General features: G+C 39.8%; 1 protein-coding gene and 1 long non-coding RNA gene across 3 annotated transcripts in view; one reads left to right on the top strand and one right to left on the bottom strand.

The window, feature by feature from the left end:
• Positions 1–5771: 5771 nt before the first annotated feature.
• Positions 5772–7474, bottom strand: LOC123021265. Its single transcript, XR_006414287.1, has 2 exons — positions 7279–7474; positions 5772–6075 (listed from the first exon to the last, which is right to left on the bottom strand). It is a non-coding gene; the product is annotated as an uncharacterized LOC123021265 (long non-coding RNA).
• A 56-nt stretch (positions 7475–7530) lies between these two features.
• Positions 7531–25899, top strand: part of MOB2 (MOB kinase activator 2) — a 136654-nt gene continuing 118285 nt past the window's right edge. Inside the window, exon 1 of one of the 2 annotated variants that reach the window (XM_044425900.1) lies at positions 7531–7704. In XM_044425900.1, the coding sequence (XP_044281835.1) occupies positions 7676–7704 (29 nt within the window). In that variant the 5' untranslated portion in view covers positions 7531–7675. Of the gene's footprint in view, positions 7829–25899 lie in introns of both variants that reach the window. The other variant, XM_044425901.1, reaches the window with a different exon arrangement.

Below are 25899 nucleotides of genomic sequence, written 5' to 3'. Positions count from 1 at the left end.
GGCCATTAAAGCACAAAATGTAGGGCCCTTCCAGAATCTGTGTAAATGAAAGGACACACCGTGCATCAGTTTTCCCATTCATTTGAAATGAGTGGTTTATTTCAGTGAAGCGATCTAATAAATATTGCCAGTGCAGGTTGATTCAAATAAACATTCCACATTGGAGTTCACAGTGAAGATACACAAGCCAAGGCTGTGTGTTGAAGGCATGGGATATAGATGGGATGCTATGTACGAAGGAATTAACAGTAAGTATACCAATTCATTAGGCATCCTCCCCCAAAACACAGAAGAGACAGGAACAACCTAGAGTGGAGTTCAGAACCTTGAGCCCAGCAGCCACATCCAGCTTTCCAGGCGTGACAATCTGTTTGTGAATCCCCAAACAGCTACCACTTTTCCCCACAACTGTTAATCACTTGGTAGTTTCTCAACTTTTATGCAGTTTCTTCCCACCAGAAGGTTTAAGTGTCTCTCCTAGAGTTTAGTTACTAGCAGTAAATGCTTTAAACTAAAACATGCTGGTAATTTGGGGGGGGGGGGTTGGATCGCAGCACTTTTGCCTTTGGCCCTCGTCACCACAGGAATTTGTCCTTCTCCTAAAGGAAGTTCTGCCTTCTTGACCTAGATACATAATTATTATTAATTTTATATTCCTTTCTTCCCCCCAAGATGCTGAAGGCAGATCCCATCGCTCCTACCTCTTTTGAACTTACAACACTTCTGTAAAATAGGTCAAATCCTAGGTCACTCAGTGAGCTCCATGGAGATTTGAACCTGAGCTTCCTCAGTCCTATGCTGACACTCTAAGCACAGCAGTGCAGCCACCTGATCATTGATATACTGTAGACATTCATTGGGTAGTTATTCCTAGGCAGAGCGGACCCATTCAAATTAATGAGAATTAAGTAATTATTAAAGTAGTGATGATTAACCTAAGTCCAGTGGGTCTACTCTACCTAAGACTAACACTGAACACTATGCAGTATATTAAAAGTATGGCATCCAGATTGATATATAATTAAGCAAACTGTGCAGACAGGGATGTGCAATCACTGCAGGAAATGCGCGTAAATACAACATGATTTCTGCATTGTTCCATGTGGGTTAGTTCACCAACCTGCTTTGAGAATTCATATGTTGAACATGGAAAACGTCATTGCTAAGTTTGATATTCTGCTGTTCAAGCATTTTACACAGTGAGGACTCACTGCAGTTTGCCTTTTATGTCTCGCCTACAGCCTTTATATTTGATCCGCAGTAAAGCCTCTGCATGTTGATTTGAGTGCCAAGTGTTGATGTTTGAGTGGCACAGGCATTTTATTGGGAAACAACTGGGAAACACACAGATTTAGTAATTCTTATGACACAAAGTTTTCTTTTTTACCTACTCTGTGATTTGTGCAATCCAGTGCTCTTTCTGAAAGACATACAGAGTATGCTCCTTATTAGCAACCATAACTCTTTCTTATGGCTGTTTAATCACAGTGAAAATGTTTTGCACTTGTTATTCTCCTAGTTCTCCTTAAACTTGTACCTTACTCCGAGAGTTTCTCTGTTATCCTGCAGTGTGTTAGCAGCCTGAAGCCACCTACTGCTAAGAATGTTCCAGAGTCAGACAGTAGAGCTGTATGGAGTCAGTTTCGTTGCTCCAGTGAACGGAGAAGAGTGGTCAAGCACAAACGGTAAGCATATTAATGAGGGAACTCTCCCTTTGAAAGCAGTTCTCTCCCTAATAGAAAGCCATACTGATTTTTAGGCTGACTGGCCATGACTGGATTTATGTTACTACAACCTGTTTCTATGGCATTTTCAAAAGGCTATTGCTGGAGCCACATATTTCCTAGCTGGAATTTGTGGTCTGAATGGATTTAGCCTCTGGCACCTGTGTTTGAGACCATGTTTATACTTTTGTCTTGCAGAAACCATGAACAACAGAGAAGATAATTGGTATGATGCATCAAAGGAAAGTTTAAAACTTCAAGATGAGGGAAGTATTAGCAACAGACAGTGCAATTTGACTAACACACAGTATAGTAGAAAGCCTGGATAGTTCTATATGGGAGGAAGTAGTCTAATGCCCAGGCTGTCCTCTACCTTTGTTATACAAGAACTTCAGCCCTTTGTATTGAGGGTTGCATTTATGCATATGCATAAAACATTAACAACCTAAGCCTTGACCCCACAGTCAATTATCTGGAAACTTTCTAGAAAAAAAATCTATATATTACAGATTTTAAGCAAATTTGTTATGTTTACTCCCCAATTAATGGGAATGACAAGACTTCCACATGGTAGGCATGAAACAAGAAGCTTCCTTGTGGCAGGAGCTCAAAATCTGCTTGGGGAATAATACCAATGCAAAATGAGCCTTTTATCCGGGAGGAGAAGGAAGGACTAAGATAGCAACAGGTTCAAGCCCATTAGGGGAAACAGCAGAATGAAGGCCATTTCACATGGCTGGCTTGCAACATCCATACCAGAAGCGGAAGAAGGGAAACAAAAGGCACACTGGTGAAAACTTATCTGGATGTTCGTTTTCCACTCTGCAGAGTCCATTTTGAATATGAAAATTAATCACATTTCCAGTACATTACTGCCAGTATATTTGGATTGGGAATCACTGTTAGGTCAGTAGACACCTTGTCTGTTGGTAAGTAGCCGCCCATGTTTTCTCATATCAACCCAAAAGTGAGTGTGAATTTCTGCTCACTGTGAGACACTCTATTGTCCTGTACAATTTTTATGTGAAAAAGTAATTCTAAACCAGTGAATTTTTTAAAAAATGAGGAAGACTTGGCATTTATTCATTAGCATTCATACTCCACGGAGCAGCTGCTCAGTGTCAGCCTCAGATTAAGGAGGTTGCTTGAGGAGCCCCAACCCTGTGGAACAGCACCTTGAAAAAAAGTACAAACCAGAGCAGATACAAGGAATCCCTGTCTACTACCTTCAAAATTAAAGAAGCAATGGTTGTAACTGAGGGAAACCAGTTACTGAGAACATTCAAGGTGGAGTGGGATGCAGAAACAGGACAGATGGACAGGGCTGTCCCCTTTCCTGCCCAACAGGGCTCATGTTTGACAGCAAAGAAATATGTGTTGCATACACCACGGCTTCACTCACAGGGTAGGTATGGCTACATAATTGTCTGCCAAGCAACTTGTAATACAGTCTGATTGCAACAAGATTGCCCCCAACTTCAGAGCAGGAAAGGTGGAATCATCACAACAAGAACAATAGAAAAGACTGGATTGTCATATCTGATTTTTATTTGCCCTTGATAAAAAGCTATATTCAGAATGTGTGGGGATCCATCACCTGGGTGTCAACAAACAGCTGGAGTCACTCCAGCCACTGCTGCAGGACATGGTAAAAGACACATACATTCCCTACGTCACACTGGGAGCAAGGGCCCAGTAAGTTACTCAATGAGTAACAAGTAGGAGCTTTGACAAAGTCTCTAGACTGGTCTCCGATGCTTAGTAGGCATTTACGAATGACAGAGAGTGATCCAGAGTGCACATGCAAGCAAGTTGCTAGCTGAATGATCTTCTGGTTCCTTTGATCAGCTTGCCTCGCCTTGTTGAGGGAAAGAGCACAGTGAAACAATATTTAATGCTGCCCTGTAAGAAACTTTTTATGCTGCTCCATGTGGCCAGGCTATGATCATGCATTGCAAAAGGGCTCGTGAACATTTGGCCAGCAGTTATAATGGTTGAAGCAGAATGCCTGGCATTCACCAACAAAATGCTTGGTTGCTCTGAACATGGGTTCATGTTTTAGTTCCCTGTCACAGTGTGCACTTACCCTGTCAGCAATGTGGCGCAGCACCAGAACTGTGTGAATGAACAGAAATAATCAATCGGTATTGTCTTTTTTTTTTTTTTTGTCCCTCACCTACCGCAGGTTGGACATGATCATGGTCAGCCTTTTAGACATGCATTCAGCCATGTTGCATATTCATAGAAGAGATAATGGTGTCGTAACACTACAGACAATTATGACACCTATCCTCTCACCCATACAAAAGCCCCATTGGCATCTCTTACCTTGGCCTCCAATCCGTACTGACACTGCTACTGGCCAGGGTCAGGTAGAATTTAGGTGCCATTTCATGCCTCAAACCTGCACAAGGGACCTTGCCAAGCCCCTCCCCCCAAAAACTGTTGCATTTTTCTGGGATTGGGTTATTTACTGCCAGCCAATACTCAGCACAGCTGAGGTATGCAGTGGCACCACTCACCAAAGTCAGCCCATAAGTCAATCCTGGAAAACCTGGCCAATGACACTCAACCCCAGTACAAGAAAATGGATCAAACCTATCAAACTGCTGGACGTAACTTAGCAAACTTTAAACTACTATACATCAACCATTTCTTAGTTTTGCTACTTCAAAAGTAGCACAGACCACCCCCAAATTGGCTTCTTTTTTATTGCCAAGTTTCAAATCAACCTTCTGACTGTTTTCTTACTGCCCCTCTAATTACTAGTTACAATGATGGAATGCAGTTCTTCCGACTTGCCCTCAGCAAGTGTGGCCCTATAATTCTTGTTGCTGCTGACATGGATCTAATTGAACTCAGTTATGTCATTTTTCCATCAAGCCCCTTTCCACTCGCACCTGACTGGTGCATGGCCCTGTATCAGTATAGTACTTTCCTGAGTTTTTATACTGCTGTGGTAATCTTATTCACTTTATGCCTTACACAAAGCATTAGACTGGTTTGTAGGTCAGTGAGTGCTACACTCTGCCATCCTGTTTATAGTGTAGGCTGAATCTTACTTGTCCAGCTGGCCAGTAATTTTCCACATACTCTAAAAGACCATCTCTCATCTGCACTGTACATTCTTTACTTGTTTTGCTTTGGAAAGATCTTTCATTTGATCTTTACCCATCAACAGAAGCAATATCTCTTGACTCAGTCTGCAGACAGCCTGGAACTATGGCTCTTAGATATCTAAGTGCCCTATTAATTTTGTTAAAGGAGAAGAGATAGATAGGTAGTAATTCAGAGGCCTAATGACAACTTCTCTGCTCTTACACTTTATGGCTCTCATACATTTATAGGGTAGAACATGGAAAAGCAGAGGCAAGCTCTCCAGATATTTTGGACTTCAAGTCCCAGAGCCTCAGCCAGCACGGCCAATAATAGGAATGTTTGGCACTGATATCCCAAGCACTCGGGGATCTTCTTTCTGTCCACTCCTGAGTCATGGTGCAGTCCTATACAGATCTATCCTGAAAGTAGCCCCATTAAATGGAGTGGAACATCATCTCAGGTAAGTCAGTATAGGACTGCAGCCTGAGTCTTCAGTGTATTCATCCTGTACCTGCAACTGGAGGTTGATTTTCTACTAGCTGAAAATGAGACATTGCATGGAGGGGGTTATATTATCAGCTTTCCCCAACCTGGTGCCATCCAGATCTTTGAGACGATATCGGTTAGCTTCCTGACCATTGCTGATTCTGGCTGGGACTGATAGAAACTGAAGAGCAAAACAGCTGGAGGGCACCCAAGTAGTGCATGTTGTACTAGGTCAAGCTGGCCAATGTGGCTTGCATCAGTTTTGCCAATATAATGGCCACCATGTTTCTCTTTAGTGTTGGTATCTGCCTCATGGAACCTTACACATTCTGAGTAAGAGACTTGGTAACTACTACAAGCTACTTTCTCAAAAGATAGGCTAGCAACCATTTCTTGCTTTTTGTCTTATTAGCCTTTGGTACAGAAGTAGGAAAAGCTCTAAGAAATATGGAAGAGCACTTGTTTGTCTGTTCATTTGTTTAATCTTCATGCTTGAAGAGAAGATTTTAAAAAGATGGCAACACATGCCATAGGCCCTGGTAGAAGGTTCTTAGTGCCTTTATACACCTGCAAGGTATATAAGCAGAACTCCATTTATATTGCTTGCAGTCATTCTCAGGACTGTAATGCGAGCTTCCCTCACAAGGAGTGGTGGTGGTGGTGGTGGTGGTGGTGGTGCGGGGGGGGGGGGAGTTTAGCAGGACTGCAGCAGGACAGCAGAAGTCACTCTCTCAGTTTGGCCAGTCTCAGTCAGGTCCCTCCATTACTGTTATTTAGGAAAGCAAAAATAAAGCATATTATATACAACCATATATTTCCCTTTTTGTCTAGTTTGATTTTTCTAATTACTGTTATCTGAAGTTAATGAACTTCAAACTGAAAGGTCAGTATCAGAATTTTCAGTCTGAGTGTGCTGTTTATGATTATGAAGCTTGAGTTATATAGCTTTGACTCCATTAAAATATACATAGTCATATTAGGATAATTATATCTAGCCACGGTTTCTATATTTAGATGCCAATTCTATTTATATTTATACAGAAAAAAGTGCATGATGTCTCCTCCATAATATTATAAAATATAACTAAGAGTATATTCCTAAATATATATACTCAAAAAAAAAACAAAACGCCCATTGAATTTAGTGGTCCTAGAGTATGTATTCTCCTGGGAATAGCTGCGTACCTGTACATATATGCAACCTGAATATCCAAGTGTATTCCTATTTCTTAATTACATTACAAAGAATGCTTTTATGCTTTTTAAAATCATGAGGTTCTTCTGTCTCTACATGCAAATGCAGAACTCTATATGCTATTTTAACACCCTGGTAACTAAATCTTACCTTTGTTTGCTGCAGTTTATTTGGTTTCTCCTTTCAACTCTCCTGCCCTTATTTTTCCAAACAGCAAACATCAACATATAATTACACAACACAGTCCTATTCATGTTTACTAAGAAAAAGCATCACTGAATTCAATGCAGTTGCACTCCAGGGTAAGCATATCGGAGTGCAACTTTAAGTACATTAGTACATTCTATGGTTATATTAAATAAAACGTACTTACTTCTATTTACCATTCCGGAAATATATCAAACATCACCATTTTATATGTTAAGCAATAATCATACTCACAGGGCAATCCTACAAAAATCTAAGTCCCATTTAGTTCAATAAGGATTACTGCGCGGTAAGTAGGTGTTGAACTGCAGACAGACTGCTCTCTCAGTGCATTTCTACGCATGACTACGCAGAAATAAGCCGCACTGAGTTCAATGGGATTTATTCCCCAGCAAAGCGAGCCTAGGATGGCAATCCCAATGTAGTAAAAAGCAGATTAGGCACATGGAAGCACCGCAAACATTTCAGTTCCTCCACAAACTTCCATCTCCCCCGCCCCGCCTACGGCCTCGATATTTCTGTACTTGCTTCCTGCCTCGCACGACGTGAGAAGAAAAACGAGCGCACCTGTTGGAGCCATTTCTTTCCGCTCTCCCCCTCCTAGCGCCTCCCGCCGCTCCTTGCCCCTAAGGCTTGCCGCTGGACTACATTTCCCATCTTCCCCAGCAACGCGGTCACTTCCGGGTTGCCGTAGCCGGGCGAGGAGGGCAGGCCAGGCGAGGCAGGGAAAATATCGGAGGCAAGGCTGTGTGTTTACTTCCGGCCACCCGGAGAGTGAGAGGCACGCAGTGTGTGTCGCTCACCCGCTCCGGCTGGTTGGCTGAGGAGACCCGGCGGGCGCTGCCTCGGGGGCGGGAACCCAGTGGAGCCGCCCGGGAGAAGAGGAGGAGGAGGAAGCGGCGGCGGCGGCGGCTGCGGAAGAGAGGAGCAAGGCGGGAGAAGCTCCGTTGTGGGACAGGCACCCATGAGCCGCCTCAGAGGCCGGAGCGGGCGGTGAGGAGAGGCGCTCGGGCGGGCGGGCAGGCAGGCAGGGACAGAGCCGGGCCGCCTGCTCGTTCGCTTGGCCCAGCACCGCGGCGGCGCCAGCAGCGGGCGGCGTCATGGACTGGCTTATGGGGTGAGTGGCCCTGGCTGGCTGCGTGTGTGTGTGCGGGGCGGTGCTGTGAGCGTCCTCGTGGGAGCAAGTCGGTGATTCTGCAGAGCCACTCGCCCTTCTCCGTCTGTGGGGTGCCGAGCGGTACTTGCTGTTTTCATGCCGAAGGGCTGCCTTTGACATGGCCCCGGGTCAGTTACCCGCGCAGGAAGTTGTAAATTGTTCTTGAGTAGTATTCACGATGGCTTAACTTGGATTAGTTAGTTTTCAGCACACTTTAACTCTCCATATTTCTGCAGTTTTTCGGTCAGGATGGCTTAAAAATGGGAAAAGGTGTATTAATGTTTATTTCTTATACATAGATACTTGTGTGAATACATGCAGTATTCAATTAGTGCTTTGAAGTCTAGAATCAGGGGTGATGGTTATGTTAGGTGAACATTCCTGAAAGATGTAATATTTGTATTTGGGAACACTCTTGTTTTTTCTCATACATATACTCTCCTGTGCAGTTTAAGAATCAGGGATTATAAAGACATGCAAGCAAGGGATTTCTTGGATCACTGGCGCGTTGGGAGGAGGGCAGCAAATTTGGCCTGAATAGGAAGGTGCGTATAGATGGCATTACAGTAGAAATCTTAATCCTGACACCAAGATTGCGAAGGAGGAGCTGCCAGTGGCAGGAACCTTGAGAAGGGGTACAGAAGGGTGTGGTGTGAGTGAAATGTGAAGGGCTCAGTTCAGTGTGACTAGCACATTGGCTTCCAGTGAGTATGCGGTGGCCAATATATTAAGGATTGCTGAGTAGCAGGAATACTGGATCAGATGTCAGTAAGTGACACTTTCTAATCAGAAAATATGGAGCATCACAGCAGCTGTTTTGGGATCCTGTGTTGCAGGAGACCAAAGGATGCAAAATGGTTAGTAATATCTGGTTGAGTATGAAGTATGCTGTACCGGTGGTAGAATTTGCAAATGGCCCCTCCCCCAAAAGAACTTAAGACTAAAAAGCAGTGATATAATGTGCATCAACACTAGGAGGAGAAATATTTATGGAGTGACTCTGTTAAATTTATCAATTGGCCAGAACATGAAAATTGGCTAATTGGGTTGTAGAAAGAAGAAATGCAGAGTACAAATTTTGCCATAACTCAGCAGTGCAGCAATAAATTGGATCCAAAAAAAGGCAAGTTTTAGCATATTCTGTCAGCTTGAGCTTCTGTTTTTGCAGTAGCTCTTCAGATCACACCTTGAAAGTTTTCCAACAGTTTGCTTGACAGAATGTAGAAGAGGAGACCTTGGCAGAAGTTAAGACCAAATCATTGTTGCTCTGGGGTGGGGGTGGCTGAGAGAGCCTGGCATTAATAGAACTAATTACACAGGGAAGCAAGCTGTAGAAAACAATTTGCTTTGGGTTTTAGGGTTGAAAATCTCAGGCGGGTGAGGGATGCTAGCTGTGCCAAAGTGCAGAGATCTGGCTGCTCGCTGACTGCATGAATATTCTTTACTAGGATTAACCATGATTGATTGTGCTGCCCAATCCAATGATGGGTCAGATGTCCATAAGCATGCTTTTAAGATACTTGGTTTTATGAAGTAATTTGATCCCATCCTGGGCCATAATATTTTACCATGCTATTTTAGAAAAATCACAAGCCCTTTGTATCCATGGGAACATTGTTTTTATTGTTTTGATGACTAAAATAAAATCAGAGTTGTTACAAGAGGACAAAGTCCTTCATGTTGAAAGTGATGCTGCTCCAGAACGCTTATCAGAGCACCTGCAATAAGCTTTAACCTTAGTTATCAGATTATGAAAGCAAGCTGTTGGAAACTCAACAATGGAGATGGCAAGGTTCCAATGAGTGTTATACATTTAAAAGCCCACCAATGTAAGAATTAGTCTTTGCATTCCAGTTCTGTAGGAACTCTAACAGCTTTCTTTTTTCTTGCATTTCTGGGGCAACATGGGAATCCTCAGATCCCGTAGGAGGAGCCATTTCAGCACTTCATGGGGGGTGGGGAGGATCAGCAAGTGCAAGGAGCATGGGATCTTTCTCATGCAAATATGGATAAGATTTTCCTTGTGCTCTTCTAAATTGGTAAACAGTTGAACCCTAGATTTTTTTGATGCCTTGGTTAAGAAATAATTTTGCTTGTCTAATAAAATTCGAGAATCAATATTTATATGTGTTTGATCTTGGTTACTACTACCTTACACTTTCAATACATTATCAACTCTAGTGGTTCCTGCTTTGTCTTATATATTCTACTTGTGCACTCCTTTTGCTTTGAAAGACACAATCTTTATAAGTTGCATGCCCATTTATTTAAGTATTTACATATCATTTCTTGGTAAAACCACCAAGAATAGAGTAAAAGAGATCAAAGTCAGTATTTCTAAAGCAAACTTTATAGTCTATTATGATAGCTATATCAAAGTTTTGATACTTGGCCATATTCTTAATAGCAACTAAAACATATGCTAACCTTTTGAAGGAAAAGGAAGTGTCTGAGAATTGAAAATAGCCTGAAATAACACATTGAATGTTCTGTGCTTTTCTTTTAGCACTTAATTTTTATATGTAGAGATGTTAAAGTGGGCATACCTAAAATGTTTTGTTTGCAATGTATTTAGTAAGTACTTCTTCCTTGTGGCTATAATTGTCCATGTTCTTTTTGTCCTCACTAAATATAATAATGGGATATATTCTATATTTGTACTTCATATCCTTGATACTAATTGATCTGACCAAGTATTTATATTTTGTAATGAAGAGTTCTGGCTATTAACACTTACTCTAGATTTTCAGTATTCTGTATTCTGAACTTCCCTGTCATTTATGGTTTTCAGCACTTTAAAGACTCTAAGCTAGGATATCTGAGAATAAACTTGGTGTAGATGAAGTGTTTCCTTGTCTTTTAACCATAATGGAACCTTCTGATGCTTCCAAGTTCTTAAGAACTCCCTTCCTTATCTGCTTCAACATTAAGCATGTATACGTCTGCACCTTGATTAGCTTTACAAAACAAGCCATGGTTAGTGTGTTTAACTTCAGTAAATTTATAATATAGCTTCATGAGTTTAAACTGAGGAAGAAGATCAGTGTAATTAGTACAGGACCGTGCAAGTACATCAGTCCCGTAACTATAGTTAACTGATCAGGAAATACTGTGTCTGTGCCAAAATTAAGAGGAGGAAATGAAACTTGAAAGCCTTGTTGGAAAGAACTAATCAAAGATAGTATTGCTCAGTAATATTGTACTTCTGTTTCAGTGTATTTATTTTTGGAACAATGTTGTATTAATGGCTACTACTGACAGTGACAGAGTTGGCCTCTTTTCTCTGGCATACGCAAACATGAATAACTACCATCTAGGCACAGTTTATGTTGTCCTAACCTGGATGATAGGACTTGTGGGATGGTTGAACAACTTTCATAGTTTATGGGTTGTTTTTGAATTATCCAAGTGTTGCTTAACTCTCCAACAAACCATGTTGCCAGGTTCATATTATGCAACAAAATGAGACCTAGATGCGATTATTCATTTTGCATCTCCTACTTGCTGTGGCTTGAAGAAACACTGGGCAAACAGTGTATAACTTCCTGACTATTATGATGATGATGCCTTTTTTTCCTCTTGTGATGAACATAAGATGGTTTACATAACTCCATTTTATCCTCATTAACTAACCTGTAAAGTAGGTTGGGCCAATTGGCCCAAAGCACTCAGGGAGCTTCATGAACAGGTAGGGGCTAGAACCCGAATCTCACCCATCCTAGTCCAGCACTATAACCACCATACTTCACTGACTTCAGTTTTCCGCTTGTTCTTTCTGTGATCTGCTGAAACCTGGGGAAAAGAGCTAATCAAACTGCCTTAAGTGACCCACCAAATTTTTGTGACCTTTCATTGTACTAGGTAAATAGCTCATATTTTGTTGCTGAGCAGTGCAGTCTTAATGTCAAGGTTACTGATGTAACGGTGTGGGTGTGTGTAAATCCTGTTACCCTGCAGATTTCAAATATGTTATGCAATATATTATATATTTGTAAAAAAAATTAGAAGCTCCTACATATAGTTCTGATGGGAGTTAAGAGCTGCTTTATTGCTTTGTGCATTTAAAACTGATAGGGGTCTATTGAAAGTTTTATCTTGTTTTGGAAGAGCATTGAATGCTCTGTAAGAATGCTGGCTCTTTACTTTAACTGCTAGAAAGAAAACACATTCTTTGAGTTATATAATGTTCCTTAATTTAGATTTTAAAATAAATATGAAGGAACAAAACTGTTACTGAATTGTATATTTGAATATGACAGGATTTTATCATGGGATTCAGCATAATGTTATGTGCCAACTAAAATGATTTACTGAAGAACTGCTTGTTTTATGACATTTTTTAAAACTCCTAAGAGCATTGTGAACTGTAAACCTAAAATGTTAGAACACCTATCCCAAAATAATTGTTCAGATACTGCTATTCCTGTCATACCTTCAGTGGTGAGGTTTTACACAAATAGTTTCTTTGGCTTCTCTATGTAATAAGCTTAGCAATGCATTTATTGGCATAATTAGTTTCTGCCTGAACAGGGGTAATACTCAGCTGTCATAGTGTGATTGCAAGGGTTACAGAAATATTTGTGAAGCTTTTATGCCTGGTACCAACAGTAGCTAATATATGTAGAGATACCTTTTGATTTGTTAAGTGCTGTATACTTTTATTGAGTAGATAGAGATCCATAAATAATAAGCTTTGACCTAATGCAGGGAGGAGAGCATGTGGCCTTCCAGATGTTGGATTGCTACTTAGATCATCCTTGGCCATGATTCACTCCCATTTTTCTTGACTATTAGCCATTGTATCAGTCTGATGGGAGGCACAGTCCGGCAGCATTTAGAGGGTCGCGTGTTCTCCACCCCTGCCCTGATTGATCAGATCTGCCCTTTACATAGGCTGCAAGTAAGATTGCTCTGCTATTGTAGCATCTTATGGACAGAAATAGTGAACCAGCTGGTAGAAGAAGCTTTAAGTAGGAACATAAAGGTATCAGCTCTTGTTCTTTGTTTGCCCCAGAGCATCTTGGATTAAGTGATATACTATCTCTCTAATATGGTAGTACTATTTGCCTATTACAACTACTAGCCATTGATTGGGCTCTTCATGAATTGCCTAATCTAACCAGTGACCTTTGCATCGCCTGGGGCAGCAAATCTGTATGCATTACTGTAATTTTAAAGCATTAATTAGGCATTCTTTGAACTGGCTGTGACTGGAACCTACTGCTAGTCAGTGTTAATTTCTACACGACAGCTAGTATTCTTGCCACCTCTACTTAGTTTTTCAAATGCTTTGCTTGAAAAACATCATTTAAGCATGGTGTATGATATCTTCTGTAGCAATGACAAATACAAGGAATATAGAGATACTGAATGATATATGCCTGTTCTCCTTCAACACTTTCATACCTTGATTATCTAACAGCCCAGACACCACCCTGGTAATTTTTGGGCTTCCGATGCAAAAGTTGGTCAATAAAGCAGATTCACTTTATTGTCAGGGTGCATTTTGAAATCAGTTTGTGCTCCTTTTTTTGTTCCCAGTCTTTATTTACATGATATGTAGTGATATGGGATTTGATATGCAATAACCCTAAATACTGCTCACAGTGATCAAATTTTAACAGCAAAGGTAATCACAAATTAAAAAGCTTAGGCCACAGTCCTATTGGGATGCCTGTAACCCTCCAGATTAGTTGATTATGGGCATTCTATGTATTTAAATTTAGCATTTAAATTAATTTCTTCCTAAGGGTAGTATGCAATGTTAGTGCCACTCAGAATAGGTTTATTGAAAGGAATGGGACTTAAGTTAGTTGTGACTCCATAGGATTAACACTGGATACTACCCTACCATTTTTGCCATGTAGTAATAAGCAATCTATTAGCCTGTAATGGATTATTCAAAAATAGGAAAAAGTAATCATGTAATATTCATTTTATTAGTGGATATGTGGCTAACCAGGGTATTTGCAGATGTTTTCAACTTTCAAAATCCCTGTATAGTTCTTCCCATAATTCATTATGATTAAAGGAGACAAAATTTGAGTTTATTCATGTTCACAAATATTTAATTTCAGTTCATCTCCATTAAGAATGTTTTTAATTCCACACATTCCCCGTATTAAAGCTCACCTATTCTGACTTCATATCCTGAAATCTTGACTAAATTTGCACATTTTCCCAAATGCCTTAGCTGGTTTATGGAAGATCAGTGTTGTACCATTTGCATCAATATTAACTTTATGCTCCACTTACCCAAATTTGACTCTTTTTCTCTCTTCCTGCCTGAATAAATTTTGCTAAACATACTGTTGAGAAAGCAAATAGTAAAGTGGGAGTAATGGACAGCCTTGATGAGTATCTCTCTGTAGCTGAAATGCATCAGATCTGACTCAGTTTATGCACATAGAAGCTGTTTTGTTTGTATAGATTTTTATCCAGGAAGGAAATTTGCCCAGAAACTAAATTTATTCAGATAAGTTATGATATTCCCATTCTAGGCATTCAGATGCTTTCTTAGCATGCAATAAAAATGTTATATGGTATTTATTCTCTTGAATGTTATGATACATTTAAGAACCTCACAGATATTCCAGCTTTTTCCTTGATAAGTACAGTCATCCTTGGTATATATACTGATGAATGTTTAAATAAAAAAATACATTAAAAGACCATTAATCCCGCTCAAAATACTCCCCCTTGCTTTGAACCCACTTATCCCATCATTTTTGCCACTTTTTGAACTAGTTATTACACATATAGAGCAAAGGTATAGTGGTTACTATGGAATAATTTGTAGCCAAATGGTGTGATGGTGTCTGTCAGTAAGCTTTGCTATTTTAGGAAGAAGAAACCTCCAGCCCTTATAAAGCACCCACCTCCTGTTTCATGTGAATGCTTGATAGAGTTACATTAGTTGCACAGCTGTGTGGTAACTTTGTAGTCCATTTTTAAAAAGTGTTTTCCTCTTGCATTTTGGCTGTCTCTTGTGGGATTGTGGACTTCCTCTCCTCATTAGAACTTGAACTACTGAAGATGTCAGCCTTGGATTCTCCCATGTCTTAAAAGAGTTATGGATAAAATATATTGACTTTGAAATTCCATAACTGTCTGTTAAACTCTAAGTGTTGTAACTAGCTTTTGTGTCAGCTTGTAACTAGGGATGTATAGATGGGTCTGTCAGACTTCCATCTTAGGGACATTGGCAATTTTTTTCAGGGCAAGTGCACCCTGCACTATTTCCCCACAACATGTATTTTTAATTTGTATAGATATTTCTCCTTTGTGAATATCTTCCCTAAAGCACACATTTTCACCAGAAATTTACATTTGTGTAATGCAGTTTGTGTGCATTTTTCTCAAATATGTATATTTTGTGCATACTTTCCTTGATCACATTTTATGCTTATTTTTCCCAAGACAAATTGCATTGGAAACCTCACAAGAATGCAGATTTTGGTATTTCTCAATTTGCTGAATGGCTTAGGAGGTACATATGTATAAGTGTAGGCTTTGAATAAACTTTTTTTTGTCTAAACACAAATAGGATTGTACCCTAAAGGTTTAAAAACAACAACAAAACAGATCATAACCTTAGCAAAGTGGATTTTACATCTATTTCTACTTGAAACTTACAGCAACATTTAGACTTAAATAATTGTTCTAACTTCTATTGAGAACTTCGTATTTTCGTTCATACAATGAATCCATCCAATATTTTGCCTAAAAATTGTAGCTTTAATTAGTTTGCTTCTATTAAAATAACGATAGCAGTTAGAAAAACTGTTTAGTATTTTAATTAGTACCAAGACTGTGCCAAGTTCTGCAGAATCTAGAAGTGATACAAATCCTGTCCAGAAAGCTTATGATTTGATAAAATGATGATGATAAAGGTGAGGTGGGAAGGAAGGTGCTAATGTAAATAACAAGAAGGGTGGTGATAGGATAGATGAAGCTGAAGAATGGAAACAGGTATATAATCTGGCTAAGACTGGATCAGTATAAAAGGCTAGTTCAAATGTATTATTCTCTAGCAATGACAGTTAAGCCATTAAACATGTTTTCTTGTCCTCTGGGGAGAAAGAGTTCTCTACTAATAGAAATATTGGGCACTAGCAATATATCTTTCTTTTCATTGTTCAAATATTTTCTTGAAATGATCTGTTTTTTTCTTTGAAAATTCACTGTACTTTGAGATAGTTTTGAAATACTCTTTTTTAAGAGCCATATTGATTCATATATTAAATACAGCCCACTGCAAAATTTAAAGTAAATCTCTACAGAGGCTCTTTGTAGTAAGTGGAGAAATTCTGCATACTGACTTGTAAATTCACATCCAGGTTTAAATAAATGCTGTTTTCCCCTCTTTGCTATAGAATCAGTATGCAACAGTGAATACTGTAGAGAGGGGCCCAGCTCTCCCATATTGCAGGCTGCTTAGATGGAGTCATCTGATTCTGAGGAGGAGTCAGAAGTGGCTGTGATGGCCAAATGACTTGGCAGTTTTGAGGCTGCTAAGTGAAGATTCTCAGGCGGAGTGTGAAAATCCAGCCTGCCTTGGGAAAAGAGGGAGACATTTCAGAGCTGGGGTGGGGGAGGTGATGGAGAAGGCGTTCCTTGACCCAGCCAGGCGACAACAGGTGAAATGAGTGGACCAGTGACGAAGTGCCCAGCATTCCCTTTATGTAACCCTGAAGCAGCAGGAGTTACCTGGAAGGTTGAGCCAGAAGCTTTTCTGAAAGGGAGGGAAGAAGGGGAAGATTTAGGTCAGATTCAACTCTTTACATGAGCAGATGCTTCTCTCACATTTCAAGAACTCTACTTTGAATTACAGTCAAACCTCCACTTAAACAGGTTTAACTTTTACAGATTTGATTATGGGTGTGTTTGCCATCAATAATTAAATGGGATAGTTTTTGGAAGGCTGGGGTGTGAAGTGGGGGCTGGCCACAAGCCATGGCTGGAAAAGGCACCTGCTCCCCCTACCTGAGGGTGGCATGAGAGCAACTTTGGACGTGAGCTGGGCCCTTCCTGTGGATTGCCCTCGCAGGATGGGTCAGGCTGGCATTCCACCTTGACTGACACCAAGAAGAGATATTTGCAGATTTTCTACTTTTGTGGGGGTCCTGTGCCCCTGCAAATGTGGAGGGCCAACTGTATACTGATTTGAAACTTGTTAAGACTTCAGATGCACATCCTTTTTATTAAACTTTATCTGGGTGTGCTGGAGAGGAATTGAGGGAGGGAGGGACTTGCTAATGACAAATATCAGAGATGTCCTGCTTAAGAGATCATGGTGAAATTCTACTAGGATAACCTTTATAACAGGTTCAATTTGTAGATATATTAGTGGAATTAATGGACATAATAGACGTAAGCACTGCTTTATATCAAAAGCAATAGATCTCTACACTCAGAACACACCACATAAGAAAAGTCATGCTGGATCAGACCAGTCATTCATCCAGTCCAACACTTGGTTTGCACAGTGGCAGTCCAGCTTTCCACAGAATCTCTCAAGCAGGATAAATGCAAGACTTCTGTCCACCCTAGCTCCTCAGCAGCATCCCACCTCTGATAACAGGTAGCCCTTAGCAAGTCATTAATAACCACCTTCTCCATGAATTTGTGTAGTCCCCTTTTAAAACCATACAAACTAGTGGCCATCACTACCTATTGCAGCGAATTCTATAGTTTAGCTATGTGAAGAAGTTCTGCCTTTTATCTGTCCAGAATGTTTCATCAGTCAGCTTAATGAGATAACCCTGAGTTTTATTATTATGGGAGAGGGAGAAAAATATCTCTCTTTCCACTTTGTTCACACCATGCATAATTTTAAACACCTCTCTCATGTGTTCCTTTTTTCTAAGGTAAATGGTCCCAGTCATGGTAGTGACTCCTCATAGAGGAGTTATTCCAGCACCTTGATCATTTTGGTTGTCCTCTGCACTTTTTCCAAAAGTGTCTCTTTTTGTGATCAACCTGTCATGGGAAAATCAGAAGATGTATCAGTTCTGAGGCAGCCAAAAAGTTTTACTTTAGAGAATTTGTGGGAAGTTTTGCATTGAATGTAGCAGTCCTACTATTGGATTTGTCATTCACTGACTTTGCACTAGAGTTAACTCTCTGGACATTTCTGCATTTTATGCAACAGCAGCTGTGCTGGATCAGAACAAAGATCTGTCAAGTCCAGCATTCTGTTTCCGTGGTGGCCAACCAGATGTCCAATGGGAAGTCCACAAGCAGGACACAAATGCAATAGCCTTTCCCACTTATGTTGTGCAGCAACTGGTACTGAACTAAGAAGCATATCTCCATGGAGATAATTGGCAGCCTGCTCCCTCAGGCATCCAGCCTATTCATGAGTAGGCAAGAGAAGTAGGAGGTGGGAACTGCTGGAAAGCAGGATATGAAGGACAGAGGAAATAACTGTATCTCACCAGTTAGGTGAGATAGAAGGAACATAATGTCAGTAATTCTTCTCTTTGGTTGAAGCCAAAAGAGAATGAAGATTTACCCTACTTCTGTTTACTCCTGGGAAAAGTTTTAAGTATTTCAAGTAAAAGTACCAAGTTGGGAAGTTAGAATGTTGGCATTCACCCAACCAATCTTAGAATTTTCTTCGATGTAACCGGATAAATAAGTGGATATGCTGTTACCAGATGAAGAGGATATTTATGCTATTATTTGAGAATGCTGCTTGAGGAAAGGAGAGAGTTGACCTTGTTATATTTCCTATAATTATGTGAAAACTGCTCCTAGTAAGGAAGCTCTGAAGATGTGCTCTGAAGATTTACTGTTCCAGTATTTCTCACTAGAGTGCATGAACACTTTGTGATGGGCTATATAGATGAGGAAGCATTTAAATTATCTTTTGTTTGCTTGGTTTCCTAAATAACAGCAATTTTTAAAAAGTGAGTTCACATCAGTTTTACAAACACACACCTTTTACAAACTTACAGGCTTATTCCCCTGCCTAGGAGCTGGGGCTCCATAAAATGAGGAGGGGAACACACTGGCATGGAATACTTTCTTTTAATGGCACCCACTTCTGAGGTTCTCTGCTACACTCAGCCTTTTATCTTCCACCACCCACCTTTATAGAAGAATCTTCTGCCACCATACGCATTTCCACAGATGTATAGCAGCATGTTGAAGATTTCAAAATGACACACTGGTTAGAGGTTCATATTGGTGATAACCAGTTGATGGAAGGGCAAAATATTAGCCTCAGTCAAATTGTGAAGTTGAGTATTTCTAAAGACTTGGATGTAGATAGAAATTAAAATCAACTTTCTTGCTTTGGTATTTTATGCATGTGTACTTGTAGGTACACAGTTGCTTTATTTCTTTAGTAGGATAGCCCACAGGAGAGTTCCCTGGAAACTGTAAGAACAAACTGCTCTGACTGCCAAAATAATTGGACAGTATGCATGAAATAAGGGCACTAATTTGCTTGGCTTGGATGAGATATTCACGGAGGTATGACGTTTTCCCTCATAGGCTGAACAAGGTTCACAGGAGGGCACTGCTTTAGTTTGGCTGCTGACCAGGAGATTTTCAGAACTGTTTGAGATTTTCAGAACTGTTTGAACAAAGACAAAAAAAATGAACATATGTTATCTTAATCTTCTTAATTTTAATAAATCTTCATATTATTTCTAAATGCTGAAGTAAGTTCAGCTGTTGTTGGTGGTAAGAATTCTTGTTCTGGCTGTGTGGCCTGCTTGCTTTGCTGTTTCATGGCTTTTGGAGAATGTGGGCAATATGCCCTTGTACAAAGGACAGTTGAAAACTGGAAGCTGATCTGGGTGTTCTCTCTCTGTCTCTCTCTGTCTCTCTCTGTCTCTCTCTCTCTCTCTCTCTCTCTCCCCCCCTCCCCATTGGCTTTCTGCTTAATTAACTAGTACAAGTACTTGTACACATTTCATTCTAATGCTGACAATATTAGTCTGACATTGGAAAAAAAATCTTCCTTGGCAAGATGTTTGCTTTCTTGTTCCTTATACAGGGGGAGGGAGTTCCTTCAGTTACTGTATGTTTTTACTCAGTAAACAATGATATTAGTTTCTCATAAGTCAGATTTGTCTCCTGAAATTGAGCTGTTTTGTATATTATGGTGGCAATTCTTGGGTAGTTTAATCCAGGAATTGCTCTGGATGAACAGAATGTGTAAGTTCATTGTTTCCTATTTTAATCAGTAATCCTGGAATGCCCTGTTTTTTCAATGACATGGGTTTTCTGGAAAAAAGAGTCTATTTGGAAAATCACTGTGCACCAGAAAAAATTCCAATGAAAATTGAGTTAATTGCCATATAATAATTTGCATAGGAAAATTTCTGTTTGCTTTGGAAAGTATTCTGATGCCCTAGAGCAAGGGTGGGCAACTTGTGGTCTCCTAGATATTTTGACCCACAACTCTTCCTTCCCCATTGGCTTTGATGGCTAGAGCCGTTGGGATCTGTAGGCAAAAGCATCTCCAGGATCACCTCTGCCCTCCTCTGTCTTAGAGACACCTAATTCACCATGTTCATTTTAGTTCTCTTTAGTAACCAGCAGAGCTAACAATTTTTTTGTCTTAATTCATCACAAATATTTGTATTAATCAAAATATTTGTGGAAATCAAAACACATTTAATGTGATTTTAATCTTCTATTATATTGGAATATATTGGAATACTTGTAAAAGTTTAAAGAAATAGCATGTACTTCCCTTAAATTGCTTAAATTTAAGAAAAACAGTACCAAAAACTGTTGATACACTAATTTTTACAACCCAAAGAAGTGTATGATAGATCTTGGTTCTAGTTCCCACTTGGCTATGAAGCTCACTGGGTGATTTGGGGCCATTCACTCTCAGTCTAACCTTGTGTGGGGTTCTTTTTGTGAGCATAAAATGGGCTATGTAAGCCACCTTGCGTTCCTCATAAGAAGAAAAAGTGTGGGATATAAATGCAGTGCAATAGTAATAATGTGCTGACAGTAAGTCACCTATTTCAACAAAGTTCATCTCACTTCCAATAAATTTGTTAGGGCACTTTCAATTTTGCTTTAACTATTTACCGTATTTTTCGCTCTATAAGACGCACTTTTTCCCCCTCAAAAGTAAGGGGAAATGTCTGTGCGTCTTATAGAGCGAATGTGTGTGCCTGATGCCCGGGATGCTGCCAGCCCGCCTGCACCACGTGGCACCACCTGGCTGGCACGCGCTCGACGCGCACTGCTCCGCCCCCCCCCGCTCTGGCGCAGGTGAGAGCTGTGCCGCTCAGGGGGAGCAGTGCGGAGGAGGAGGAGCCGTGGGCTTTAACCCACCGGCCGCACGGAGAGACGGACTGCTCACCCCCACCGCCCGGGAAGACCTGCCGTGGAGGAGGAGGAGCCACGGGCTTTAACCCGCCGGCCACACGGAGAGACGGACTGCTCACCCCCACCGCCCGGGAAGACCTGCTGCTGCCGCCGCGCCGCCCAGAAAACCACCGCTGGCACGCTGCCGGCCCGGCTGCACCACACCTGGCCGGCACGCACTCGGCTCACCCTGCTCCGACCCCCTCCTCCGGCGCAGGTGAGAGCTGTTAATCACAGGTCGGTGTGTGTTTTCAAATGGCAACCCTTCTTTTAATGAAGCCCATGGGGAAGTGATGGGGAATGTGCCTGTAATTATCAGGAAGCTTTCCATGGATCCCTCCTCTAAAAACTTGGTGCGTCTTATGGTCAGGTGCATCTTATAGAGTGAAAAATACGATATCAGTTCTATTTCACTCTGAAACTAATGTGCATTTCAGTCACATCTTCAGTCTCTTACATGCTTGCTAGGAATAATCAATTGAAAAAGGTTGTTTACAACTTTAAAACTGTCAAGCTTGCCTAATATCACATTTGAGTATACATTTGTTTTTACTAATGTGTGTATGAAACAGAACATTTTCCATGGAAAAATAAGGTAGTGGAATATTTTTCATCCCACATCATTTATTTCTAGATTGTTTGGCATGCAAAACTGGAAACTATGGGGCAACTGCATAGAGTTCACCAAGCAATTGTCCATGGTTATTGTTGGGTTATTTCTGGATTGTTTAATCCATAGTGCAGGGTTTGCAGGTTTGCACAAACCAAGTTCCTGGAATGTTGATTGAAAAAGGAAACAAGTGCACAGCTCAAGTTCTGCTTATTTCCAGCTATTTCTGGGTTAAACATCCCAGGAAATGTGGCTTTGACTTGCAAATGATTGTTGCTGTAGCATAGTCTTCTCAGGTTGGTTGACAGTCTTGCTCTTTTGTACACATATTTTCCAAGTTATAGCCTAAGAACATAGAAATATGGCTAAAATGGCATTAGTATACAATCCATTAATATGATTTTGGCCAGTGAAAGATAGGTGTGTTGCCTTCTTTTAATCAGATGCCAGCTTATTTTTTAAAAAGCATGTATGTGTATTAAACCTTTTTCCTCTTGAAAGGAAATGAAAGTGACTGACCTGGTCTTCCTTCTCCATTTTATTTTCACAACAACCCTTTGAGGTATGTTATGAGAGTTACCTGCGTAGTATCACCCAGTGGGCTTCAATAGCTAAGTGAGTACTAAAACCAGGTAGGGATTAGAATCTTTTGACTGCTGGTTCACCACTGTAACCATTATACCACACTGGCTCTCATTGTTTAATACATTTTAAATTTATTATTAAATATATATTTTAATTATATTCTGCCCAATAACCAGTATTCTCTGGGAGGATTGCAAAGACTAAAATGCCATAGAAACAGTTAAAAATAAAAATACAAAGTCTTAAAAGAATTACAAAAATACAACACAAACAGCTCTGAAATCAGTAAAATAACCATACAATCTAGAACTAGGTCTACTCATATATGTTGCACTCATTTATTTTAAGAAAATCCTTTAGCGCTCTTATTGTTACATTTTTTAAGATCACTTTGAATTATTTATGATTCTTCCAGAACAGTTTATGCTGATAATGTCTTTGATCTGTGACCTTCAGCTCTGCAGCACATACTTGTTACTTGATCTAAAAGGTTTAATATGTCTTATATGCCTTTGTCACAGAGCAGACCATTAATACTTTTAGTTGAGGATTTGCATCTCCGTTGTTTTCTACCTAGCAGTTTGTTATGCCAATGCTAGTCTTCTCTCCGAGCATCTGAACAAGAGCATATTCTGAGCTAATATAAAACGACATAGTCTTTTTGATGCATCCTAGGACAAACCATGGGCTGCCATAGAAGAGAAAGTGAATTCATGTTTGATTTCCTGTAATGCTTGAAGAAGGGGAAGAGGATGTTTGGGGGAAGGGAATTGAACACTCACCAAAACTTGGTTCAACTAATGTACAAACCATGATTTTTCACAACATCCCAACTGGGCCAATGTCTGACAGAAATGTTCAGCATGCCATCTATGTATGAGGTCATTGTCCTTAGTTTACCTTGAAATATAAGAGAGTTGAGGATACTGAAGGGATTAGCAAAAGCTTTATGGATAAGTTTATGCTCAGGTTGTTAACATTTTGCTCTTTTTGTGATCCTGATTTAGACTGTTCATATGAGAGTTTCTTTCGAAGGGGAAGCTGTAGGAAATACTAATCAACACCTCATATTTCCTGCATTATTGTTTTTTTTCTCATTTGGACAACAATGACACTTGCTCCCCTTTTTAGTATTGCATATTTTATAACCCATAAGCCTGATGCTGTTATTTCTGTTCTTTTCCCGTCTCTGTAGCTTCTGCATGGAAGACATGTGCGTGCAAAGCACCTCCTGTTCACATCCTGTTTTCAGATGCTGCCCTTTTATGAAGCTTTTACTTAGAATGTGGCTTGGATGAATCTATATTGCTGTACTGAGAGGAGGAGATTAAAGAAACTCTCCCTCCCTTCTGTTTAGTTTTGTTCTTTAAGTATGCCTCCAGAATAGCACTTGTTTCATTTAGTTGAAATCCTTTGCTCTATGCTTGTAGTTATTAAAGAATATTTAACAGTGGAATAAATATTAAGATTCTCATAATGAAACAATTCAGCCACAGAAAAATATGTCCAATAGTGAAGGAAATGGTCTTGGACAGGAAACTTCATGTCTTGCTGTGTAATGGTCTCTCTGTCCATCTGGCATACCTGGTGAAATGCTACAATGTGCCAACCTGTACCTGAAAGGAGGAATTAATACTCTGTTTATACACAGTCACATTGTGAAAGTTAAATTAATACCAGCCATTTTCAATACTTGATGCCCATCTTGTGCACATAAAGTGTCAATATTTCAAAGTAATATTTAGGTATTTGGTCACATTGCAGTTTGAAAAGGTTTGCTGAAGTTCAGTTAGATGCTGGAGCTGTAGATGTTATGGCTAACAGTGAATCCAATTGTTTGCTTTCTGTCAAGTTTGTTAGTTCAACATGAATAGGCTTGGTAATTGTATAGCATAAGAACAGACTTTATTGGCATTTTTCTAACTTTATTTCTCTTAATCTATTGTTGGAAGCAACAGAGCTTGGTAGTGATTTGGACTGTTCAGTGGATCTCTCTCTTCAAGACAGATATTTATTTATTTAAAACTTTTATATGCTGTCCTTATGTATGACATCTCAGGATGGCTTGCAACATTAAAATCAGAATACAGTAAAGCAACCAGTACCAATATAATAAAACAATATATAACCAATAAAAATAAATTGAATCAAAAATGACTGTTAAAACCATTAAAATACTAATTTTTAAAATAACGATTAAATGAAAAGGTTTTGACCTGGCGCCGAAAAGAGTATAGGCTCAGCGCCAGGCAAACCTCTCTGGGGAGTGCATTCCACAATATACTGTAGATAGAAATGGTTGCTCACAATTCTGATACGCATAAATAGGTGGTAGCTATAGAAGTTATTCAATGACCTCTGAACTTAAGTAGTTTGATGAAGTCATTGCAATGAACAATGTGGCCTCTCCTAAACTGAAGACTTTATAAACTATGTGGATACTGCAAGATAAACTGATTTACTTAGTTCCTGCACGTGATTTCTTGATATAGCTGTTAATGAATCTGAAAGTAACCACTTCATTGTTTTTATATGGAACAATTCGTTTGAATAAGGAAATGATAACTTATCACTAAATAAAGATAACCCCCCCCACTTTAAAACTGCTAACTTTGAATGGCTTAGCATTTTTATTTAGTGATAAGTATTCCTTTTGGTGGAAGAGCTAATTGCATGTATTTAGAATGAGAGTACTCTCAGAACATCAAGCCCTTTGTCCAAGATTAATATTGATGATTGGTGTTGTGTAACTTTAGACTTAGTTTTGTTTCAGTAAATTACTTTGCTTCTAGTTGCCTGTGTAGAATACTTTCTAGTCTAAAGATGCAGCTACCTGTGTTTAGTCTGATATCTGCAAGAGTAGTTCAGGGATTCAGGATGTAGAACTTGTAGCCAGGGTTGGCAACCAAACAGGCAATTGTACTTCTGCAAAGAAGGCCTTCTCAGTGTGTAAGGTGAAATTGTTCTTGCCGTGCACACCAGACTATTGTAGCTGATTTGTCAGGCATTTTTGGATCTCAACTTGTCTGATTATTTTTTCATTGCTGGCATGCAGCTTCCAAATTTAACCTGTTTTAAATAAAGGGCAGGGCACATTGCAGTTGCGAGAGCAATTAAAGATAACCAGAAATAGGAGGAAGGGTTACTTGTACTGACTTGAAACTGGGCCACTTATCATTTTTGTCTTCATACCTGGCTGATTAGCGTGATTTTAACACACATGCTGGCAATGCTAATAAATAATCAGACATTGTTTTTGACTTGGGAAAGCCAAAACTGCTCATTAATTAAAGATCTCCTTGGTATACATATTGGAAGATGTATGACAGAAGTAGGGAGAATGCTACTAGTTCTGTGCAGCTTGATTCAATAATTAGTGATCTCATGTCCAAAATGGCTCCAATATTGATATTTCAGCATCTTTAAAAAAACAGACTGTCTGAAGCTTATGACTGACTAGAATATTGTTATATTTTAGGGTGTTGTTTTGTTT

The sequence above is a fragment of the Varanus komodoensis genome, unplaced genomic scaffold, assembly GCF_004798865.1.
Source record: "Varanus komodoensis strain SLA01 unplaced genomic scaffold, ASM479886v1 scaffold16, whole genome shotgun sequence".
Classification (NCBI taxonomy): Eukaryota; Metazoa; Chordata; class Lepidosauria; order Squamata; family Varanidae; genus Varanus; species Varanus komodoensis.
This window is presented reverse-complemented; position numbering and strand designations above follow the sequence as displayed.